The sequence below is a fragment of the Lepidochelys olivacea genome, assembly GCF_965140295.1.
Source record: "Lepidochelys olivacea isolate rLepOli2 genome assembly, chromosome: 11".
Lineage (NCBI taxonomy): Eukaryota > Metazoa > Chordata > Testudines > Cheloniidae > Lepidochelys > Lepidochelys olivacea.
In genome coordinates, this window is record NC_140421.1 from 13,279,723 (window position 1) to 13,290,010 (window position 10,288).

General features: G+C 42.4%; 1 protein-coding gene across 1 annotated transcript in view; it reads right to left on the minus strand.

Annotated features, from left to right (window-relative positions):
* Window positions 1–9,872, minus strand: part of SNX4 (sorting nexin 4) — a 55,692-nt gene extending 45,820 nt beyond the window's left edge. The window contains exons 1-2 of the mRNA XM_084642656.1: window positions 9,704–9,872; window positions 3,201–3,319 (exon numbers count right to left, since the gene is read on the minus strand). Coding sequence (XP_084498782.1) covers window positions 3,201–3,319; window positions 9,704–9,817 — 233 coding nt within the window. The 5' untranslated portion in view covers window positions 9,818–9,872. The remainder of the gene's footprint in view (window positions 1–3,200; window positions 3,320–9,703) is intronic.
* Between the last annotated feature and the right edge of the window lie 416 nt (window positions 9,873–10,288).

Sequence of the window (10,288 nt, forward strand, 5' to 3'; positions counted from 1 at the left end):
GCTGTGTGAAGAAATACTTCCTTTTGTTTGTTTTAAACCTGCTGCCTATTAATTTCATTTGATGACCCCTAGCTCTTGTGTTAAGAGAATGAGTAAATAGCACCTTATTTACTTTCTCTACACCAGCCATGATTGTATAGACCTCAATCATATCCCCACTTAGTCATCTCTTTTCCAAGCTGAAGAGTCCCAGTCTTATTAATCTCTCCTCAGACGGAAGCTGTTCCATACCCTTAATCATTTTTGTTGCTCTTTTCTGAACCCTTTCCAATTCCAATATACCTTTTTTGAGCTGGGACGACCACATCTGCACACAGTATTCAAGATGTGAGCGTACCATGGATTGATCTGGAGGCAATATGATATTTTCTATCGCTTTCTTAATGATTCCCAACATTCTATTCGCTTTTTTGGACTGCCGCTGCCGCATTCAAGTTTAGTTCACTCTTAGTTATTTGTACAATTTGACTTAAAAAACAACCACCACCACCACATATTTAAAACCTGGACAGTGGAAATCTTGAAACCCATGGATAATTGTAAATATAATGCAACTGTTATTTAATGTTCTTCTTTCATACTATTGTGAACGAATTTTATTCCTTAGCTACAGAATAACAAAATATCCTATTATCTTCAGGAATATTGTGAAGCCCACTCAAAATTTACAAGCTCAGTATGAAGTCAGTTTAATAGCTTGTAATTACATTTGTACTGGGAAGCCAGCACTCCTTGCAAACAGAATGGGACAAATCCACATTTTCAGTATTTGTCTGACAACTGTGTAATTGGCCTTAGTAGTTGCTGGCCACTGAATAAGAATCTGAGTGGTAATGTGTGAGAACATGGGCAATGAGAGACAACTCTGGCACTGGGAAACAGCTGCGCAAGCAAAAGTGATGGGAACTGGAGAAGGCATCAGCATGGTTTGGGGCTGTATAGAGAGACTAGAGTTGTGCTAACAACTGATTTTCCAGCTTGGCTGAACCAGAAAAAAAAAACTGTTTCAGGTCAAACATTTCATTTGACCCAAAATATTTCATTTAAAGGATTTTCCTTTATATCAGTCTGAACAGAAAAAGATCAAAATGCTTGTTTTGAAATTATTGAAATAGAATGGTTCATTTTTTTCAGAACTGTTTTGGTATTTTCAGCCACAACAATTCGTTAATTTGACATTGATTTGCGAAACATTTTGGTCAACCTAAAATATGCATTTTCTGGCAAAAAAGTATTATCTGAAAATTTTGCCCAGCTCTAACAGAGGCACACCAGAGTGCACTTCATATCACATAGCCACTAGAACTATTAAATATTGCCCCTCCCTAGCTGTCAAATAAAAATACCATTTTGCCAGTATTTGTATCTGAATAAAAGATTCAAACACATCCCTAACTTTAATATAGTACATTTTAAAGAAAAAAATTCTATAGTTTTATAAATGTACATGTAACCAACTACCCAAAGCTACAGTAGTGGGAAATATGTATGTTACTCCTATAAATACAAATAAAGCAGGAATTTCTCTCCTGGAGCCTTTGTTTTATGAAGTTAAACTTCCGAAGTGAGAGAGAACCTCATGTACTCTATTAACATATACAGGCATGATGCACAAAAAAGATGTTATGACCTATTCTTAGAATTGAGGATAATATATGACAGAAGTATTTCTGCATGAGTATGTTGTAGCTTTACAGTATCAACAATCAGTGTGAAATAAATTATCCTACAAAGGAATGTTTGAAAGCCATTACAAATTAAAGAGCCACTTAACTACTTAACGGGGTGCCTCATATCCTGGAAAATGTCACTTACGTTGCAATTTAAACTCCTCACAATATATGAATTTAGTATCTGTGTAAAAGATCATTAAACTTTATTAGTTTCACAAAGTTCTATGTAGACCTCACCTTTCCAGATTTACTCATAAAATATACATACATATACATGCTACTGATGTCAATGGCAACAGGTATAGTACCCTATCTAGGGCTGGATTGTGAACCTTTTACTTTTTTGAATAGCAGCAATCTCCACAAGCTGTCCCATTTATGGGACCACTTAGAGAATAAAGTGCTTTCCAAAATGAGTAAAGGTATCAAAGTGGCTCTTCGACAGGGGGAAATCTATCTTGTGAAAAAGTCTGACCTGTTTTTTTTGGTTTTTTTTGTTTGTTTTTTTACAATTGTTCACTACTGCTTCAACATTTAAAATTGCAAATAGTCTTCATTGCGTAGACAGAAATGTGTTTGCCATATCTGCATTACATATACAGTTAATAGTACTTGATTTGAAAAACCGTTTAAGCAACAAAAACTATTTCCACTTAAAAAACAACAAAAGTATGCCTGAACTGGTACTTGGTAAGAGGAGTAGGTTAATTAAATACTTACTTTAAAATGCCCCTCAAAGAGGAAAACATTAATTTGATTTCATCAGTACCTTTTTTTTTTAAAAGATAAATTTAGCATACAGCTAAATGCTATGAGTTTTGACTTAAGTAGCGCGATTCAAAATATATGATATCTCTTTGCTTTACTGTATGCCAAATAAGTCAAATCATTATTTTCAGCCACAATGTACATTCTGACCAAGCACATTTCACCCCGAAAATCAAGCATGCATCAAGGAAGGTTGCTGTTTAACAGTGTCAAAAAATCTTTCAGATGCACCTTCCAAAAAACACAGGATGAACAGTTACCTACGATATGGATTAGAGCTGCTCATCCAGAGGGCATGTCTACACTAGCAGCCAGATCAACGGGCAGCGATAGATCCATCCAGGGTTGATTTATCGTGTCTAGTATTGATAAATCGACCGCCGATTGCTCTAGCCTTGACTCCGGTACTCCACTTCAACGAGAAGCGCAAGGGGAATCGTCAACATACCGCAGTGAAGACACCACGGTAAGTAGATCTAAGTACTAACTAAGATCCATCTCCCCCCATAGTGTAGACCAGCCCAGAGTTTCTCTAACCCTTTGTCACCTGCCACATTTTCACATAAAAAGTTGTACTATTTCCTATATAAATAGATACTGTGTAATTGAAAGCAGAAACTAACCCAGTTCTCTCACTGTAACTGCACTTGGACTCTAAATGGGAGTTTTAAAGAAATAATGTATCATCAGAAGCTACAGTACCTTTTTTAAAAATAGCTTATCTACTAACCTACCTTCATCTTAGTTCTTATTACCCACCTTGTCTCAATGAGGTAAGCAGTGTAGGTTTCTTGCATGTTCATGGCATTTCTTCCAGTCCGTTTTTCTGCCTCTGAGACAGTGATCTCTATTTTCTTTGACAAACAATCTTCCATCATCTTAGAAGAAAAATTACAAGGGTCACACAAGTCATTTAAGAAAGAAATATGTATCAATTCCTTCCTCCTTTCCCCCATCCCTATTGTTTAAGTAGTAAGGCCTCAATCCTGCAGAGACTTTCCTCACATGCTTAACATGCTGTGAACAGTACTACTGATAACGAGTAAAGTTAAGCATATATGTAAGTCTTTGAAACACCAGAGCCTAAGCTTTAATGACTTTCTTCTTGCCTCACATGTAGAATTCCCACACTTACTCTTCAGTCAAGAGACAAGTAGCCACTTTATTAGCTTTTCCCAATGTAACGCTGAGAATTATTTTATTATTTATCTTGCAGCAGCACTTAGAAGCCCCAGGCACGAACCAGGACCTCACTGAGCTAGCGCTGTGCAAACACAGAACAAAAAGACAGTTCCTGTCCCACAGAGCTTACAATACAAAGACAAGAGACAACAGGTGGATACAGACAGATGGGGAAGCACAAGAAAAACAGCGAGAATATTGGTCAGTCTGACTGGCAGGCAGCAATCTGAGCACATCAGCTGTCTGACCACCGCCAAGTTGTTGTAGGCTTTAGGGTAAAGGAGCGTTTTAACGAAGGATTGGAAGAAGGTCAATAAGATAGCTTTGCACATGCTTACAGGGAACTCCTCCCAAGCATGAGGGGCAGGAGAGACAAAGCATAAAGGTGCTTATTTGAACATTTAACAAGTGGATGATGAAAATTGGCGCCAATGGTAGAGTGGAGGCAGGAGGCAACATCTCAATAGCATATGGTAGGCTGTGAAGGGCCTTGAAAATGAAAACCAATTTATGTTTGATGTGATGCAGAAAGAGGAGTCAGTGGAGGCATGCAAAGAGAGGGGTGATCTCGTCAAAGCAACGAGCTACGAAAGTGATTTTTTGCAGCAGCACTGTAAATGGATCTGTGTGGGGAGAGACTGCATTTGGTGCTCTGCAGCAACTAACCTCTCCTACTCTACTCCAAAATGTAATCCTGCAGCTACTATTTTTTCAAGTGAAAGGTTCATGCCATAAGCAACCGTAGAAATTACAGAAAACCTCAGCTCTCATGTAGGAAGAAATGCATGCACATCTATTGGAAGTTGCAAAGAGTGTCAACAGAAAACAGATTTACCATACATACAAATACAAATGCATTTTTCTTTAGCAGGGGTTCTGCTAAAAGATGGTTTTATCACTGAACTTTTGGAGGGGAAAAAAGTTTAATTTCTACAATATGAACAACCAGAGTTAGATAATACAGCAATAAAAACCAGTGGCAGCCGGCCTAAACTTTCACTCCCTTTGGAGCTAGCATTAGTGAAAGACTTTCAGGAAATTACCAGTATAGAAAAGCAGAATGTGGCATTTATTGAATAGTACAAAATTCTACACAACAGTTTAAGACAAACTATAACAAAAAACAAAAGCCTTGTTCTACTGAAACTACATTCTCCCTGCGTAAACTCACCCTGAAATTAGTCAAGTTGAATTTGGGTGGGTCACTGACACCACCACTATCTCTTGGGTGATTTTTAAACAAGAGCTAGATATGCTAATATCAGTGTCCAGCCCAAATTCAAGGTGAATGATTTCAGGGAGTTTATATGGAATCTGGTCAGGACCTTGGTTTGTCATTTCAGCCAGAGACAGACCTAGATGACAGACTCACAGCAGTGGTGGGGTTTTTTATTTATTTATTTTTAGTTGCCATAAAGATATATTGTAAAGTGATACATATGAGCTGTCCTACACAGCATTACATGCTGGAAACAGCAGAATGTGGTTATGTAAATTATGGTCTAAGACCAACAAAAATATTCCAGGAAATGTAGAAAAAACAATCTAGCAAAGGATGTGCTAGGAATCTTATATTATACAAGCACGTTGCAGCACAAGTTTCCAAAAGTGCTCTGTATCATCACCCAAATGAGGAACAGGCTGTACGGCTGAAATAGAGGCCACAAACCCCGTGTACCTGTTCACAGATTATAAAGCCAGAAGGGACGACGCAGTGATCATCTAGTCTACATAGGCCATCAGACTTTCCTGAATTAATTCCTGTTTGAACAAGATCATAAATTTTAGAAAAACATTCAATCTTGATTTTAAAAATGGTCACATCCCCCCCACCCCCATACACACACAAACTCACTCTCCTGCTGGTAATAGCTCATCCAAACTGACCACTCTCCAAGTTTAAATCCAAGTTAAACCAGAAAATCTGGGGGAGGGGGGGGAGGAAAAAACAAGAGGACACAGGCTACCTTGTATAATGACTTAGCCACTCCCAGTCTCTATTTAAGCCTAAATTAATAGTATCCAATTTGCAAATGAATTCCAATTCAGCAGTTTCTCGCTGGAGTCTGGATTTGAAGTTTTTTTGTTTTAAGATAGCGACCTTCATGTCTGTGATTGCGTGACCAGAGAGATTGAAGTGTTCTCCGACTGGTTTATGAATGTTATAATTCTTGACATCTGATTTGTGTCCATTTATTCTTTTACGTAGAGACTGTCCAGTTTGACCAATGTACATGGCAGAGGGGCATTGCTGGCACATGATGGCATATATCACATTGGTGGATGTGCAGGTGAACGAGCCTCTGATAGTGTGGCTGATGTTATTAGGCCCTGTGATGGTGTCCCCTGAATAGATATGTGGGCACAATTGGCAACGGGCTTTGTTGCAAGGATAAGTTCCTGGGTTAGTGATTCTGTTGTGTGGTATGTGGTTGTTGGTGAGTATTTGCTTCAGGTTGCGAGCCTCGGATTTAAACTTGGAGAGTGGTCAGTTTGGATGAGCTATTACCAGCAGGAGAGTGAGTTTGTGTGTGTATGGGGGTGGGGGGGATGTGAGAAAACCTGGATTTGTGCTGGAAATGGCCCACCTTAATTATCATGCACATTGTAGGGAGAATGGTCACTTTGGATGAGCTATTACCAGCAGGATAGTGAGTTTGTGTGTGTGGTTTTTGGGAGGGGGGTGAGAGAACCTGGATTTGTGCAGGAAATGGCCCAACTTGATTATCATGCACATTGTGTAAAGAGTTGTCATTTTGGATGGACTATCACCAGCAGGAGAGTGAATTTGTGTGGGGGGGTGGAGGGTGAGAAAACCTGGATTTGTGCTGGAAATGGCCCAACCTGATGATCACTTTAGATAAGCTATTACCAGCAGGACAGTGGGGTGGGAGGAGGTATTGTTTCATATTCTCTGTGTATATATAAAGTCTGCTGCAGTTTCCACGGTATGCATCCGATGAAGTGAGCTGTAGCTCACGAAAGCTCATGCTCAAATAAATTGGTTAGTCTCTAAGGTGCCACAAGTACTCCTTTTCTTTTTGCGAAAACAGACTAACACGGCTATTACTCTGAAACCTATAATGAAGAAGTTACTTTAAGACTCTAGAGCAGAGTTTGCAAGTCTCCTCAAAGGACTTTTTCATTTAAATTTTTGAATGAAATTCTTTGTTAATAGTTTTCATAAAAACAAGGTTACTTAGAAAGAGCCAAAGAATTTTAAGATCCTAGTCTGACAATGCAATAAAGGTCTATATGTAGAGTGAACCAAACAATCTTTTGCCACTGCAGTACAGGCTTACGTCTACTACAATGGTTTATGTGACGTGCCCTGTAGGTTCAGCCAATTTTCAAGCCACTATTAAAGAATCACATGGGTGAGAGTATCAGGAACATCTGGGAACGCCTTAATTTTGCAAACATATAGCTAACACTTATTTTCCTGTACAACACTAGCTTTCATTCACATAATTTTTTTTGTTAAAATAGTTTCTCTAATATAGACAGGGCCAGCTGCGTGAAGTTTGTAGTATAAACTCACCTGAATACTGATAAATCACCAGCAGACTACACTATGTAAGCCATGAAAGTAGACTAGGTGTGTCTTTAAACTATCATTTTGAATTGGTTTCCTGACAGTCATCCTAATGAAACAGGCATGCCATTTACTAGGAGCCAACAAGATGCATCCCAATCTATTTTAAAAGTTGTTTTAGTATCTTTTTAAAAGATATGACTATCAGGTAAGATCATCAGTGATAAGTTCCAAGTTATCATTGCTCCAACTCCTTTACACAAATTTCTGTTTTATTTAAAAAACAAGGAAAATTATGAATACACATAGGTTTGGTGTCAAAATTCACAGTTAGTGGGAATAAACGTGTGAGCAGAGGAAATCAGAAAGAAAAGTCTAATGTTATTTTAATATAATTTTGTTTGTCATAATACCTGTCTACTGTACCTTCCACCCAAGAGTCTAAAAGTGCTTCACGTGTAGTGAGTTTAGCCTCCACCCAAGGGTCTAAAAGTGCTTCACATGTGTAGTAAGTTTAGCCTCAAAAGGCCCCTGAGAAGTAGGTAAGTGTAATCCCTATTTTATAGATGGGAAAACAAGGCATGTAATAGAATCATAGAACTGGAAGGGACCTCGAGAGGTCGTGAAGTCCACTCCCTTGCACTCGTGGCAGAACTAATTATCTAGACCATTCCTGGCAGGTGTTTGTCTAACCTGCTCTTAAAAATCTCCAGTGATGGACATTCCACAACCTCCGTAGGCAACTAATTCCAATGCTTAACCACCCTGACAATTAGGAAGTTGCAATTTAAGTCCATTGCTTCTTGTCCTATCCTCAGCGGTTAACAAAAACAATTTTTCTTCCTCCTCCTTGTAAAAATTTGTAATATACTTGAAAACTGTTATCATGTCCCCTCTCAGTCTTCTCTTTTCCAGACTAAACAAACCCAATTTTTTCAGTCTTCCCTCATAGCTCATGTTTTCTAGACCTTTAATCATTTTTGTCACTTTTCTCTGGACTCTCTCCAAATTGTCCACATCCTTCTTGAAATGTGGAGCCCAGAACTGGACACAATACTCCAGTTGAGGCCTAATCAGCACAGAGTACGGTGGAAGAATTACTTCTCGTGTCTTGCTTACCACACTCCTGCTAATACATCCCAGAATGAGGTTCACTTTTTTTTTTTTTTTGCAATAGCATAACACTATGGTTCAACTATGACCCCCAGATCCCTTTCTGCAGTACTCCTTCCTAGACAGTCATTTCCCATTTAGTATGTGTGCAACTGATTGTTCCATTCTAAATGGAGTACTTTGCATTTGTCCTTATTGGATTTCATCCTATTTACTTCAGATCATTTTTCCAGTTTGTCAGGCCATTTTGAATTTTAATCCTATCCTTCAAAGCACTTGCAGCCCCTCCCAGCTTGCTATCGTCCACAAACTTTATAAGTGTACTCTCGATGGCATTATATAAATCACTGATGAAGATATTGAACAGAATCAGACCCAGAATTGATCCCTGTGGGACCCCACTTGGTATGCCCTTCCAGCTTGACTGTGAACCACTGATAACTACTCTCTTGGAATGGTTTTCCAATCACTTATGCACCAATCTTATAGTAGCTCCATCTAGGTTGTATTTCCCTAGTACATTTATGACGTTATGCGAGACAGTATCAAAAGCCTTACTAAAATTAAGATATACCACATCTACTGCTTCCCCTCATCCAAAAGTCTTGTTGCCCTATCAAAGAAATCTATCAGGGTGGTTTGTCGCTATTTCTTTTTGACAAATCCATGCTGACTGTTATTTATCACCTTATAATCTTCTAGATGTTTGCAAATTGATTGCTTAATTATTTGCTCCATTATTTTTCTGGGTACAGAAATTAGGCTGACTGGTCTGTAATTCCCTGGGTTGTCCCTATTTCTTTTATAGATGGGCACTATATTTGTTACAGATGGGAAGTCAAGGCACAAAGATTTAGCTTCTATAGTAAATAAGGGGCAGCCACTCTATGCAGTATTTATGGCAAGCACAAATCAGATGTGAGCACACAAAGGCAGGATCTTAGCACCACAGGAAGAAGCGTTCAGTAGGAGCAGTGGTTTAGCTGTGACATTGGCGGGAAGAGGGAGTCAGACAAAGGTCCTGGCATTACAGAGAGAGAGGGGGAAGATTCTGCGGAGGCCAAGACAAGGCACAAGCCAGCTAGCAGGTGGCAAAGGAAGAATTCACAAGAGGGCAGGTGACTGAGGGGGGGGGGCACTTTCCACCTGTCGAGGCTGCTGCGCTCGCCCCTCACCCAGGACTCGGGCCACTGTCCGTGCCCCGCTCTGCCCAGGCCTCCCGCCAGCTGGGCCTGGGCTCCTCTCTCCTGCCCCTGGGAAGCGCCCGGCCCCGCTCCACGCTACCCTCTGCCCCGAGAGGCCGCTCTCAGACCGGCCGCCAGCGGCAGGAAAGAGCGGCGCTCCGCAGAGGCGCCTAGGCCGGAGCGGAGCCCGGCCGCCTCCTCTTCCTCAGCCGGGCCGCCCCCGCTTGCGGGTCGCCCGGCCCCCTCACCGTGCCCGCGGCTCCGCCGTCCGGCTCCTCCGCCGCGGGCCCGCTGCCCGGCTCCGCCTCACCTGCCTGGCAGCCGTCGCTAGCGCCGAGCGGCTCGGCCTCCGCGCTCTCCATGGGAATGGGGGCTCGGCTCCCCCTCCGCGCAGGCGCTCAGCCGCGGCGCCTCCCGGGGCTGAGGCCGGCTCCGCTGGGCCAACTCATCGCAAGGCCGGGGAGAACCGCCCCAGGCCTCCCCTCGGGTCCCGGAGCCCCCGGCTCCTCCTGGCTCTCCCCCCCCCCGGGATCCGCCGGCCAGTGACCCGGGGTGACAGGGTGCAGCCCCCAGTCCCCACCCCGCCGGGATCCCCCGGCCAGTGACCCGGGGTGACGGGGTGCAGCCCCCAGTCCCCACCCCCCCGGGATCCCCCGGCCAGTGACCCGGGGTGACGGGGTGCAGCCCCCAGTCCCCCCCCGCCGGGATCCCCCGGCCAGTGACCCGGGGTGACGGGGTGCAGCCCCCAGTCCCCCCCCGCCGGGATCCCCCGGCCAGTGACCCGGGGTGACGGGGTGCAGCCCCCAGTCCCCCCCCCGCCGGGATCCCCCGGC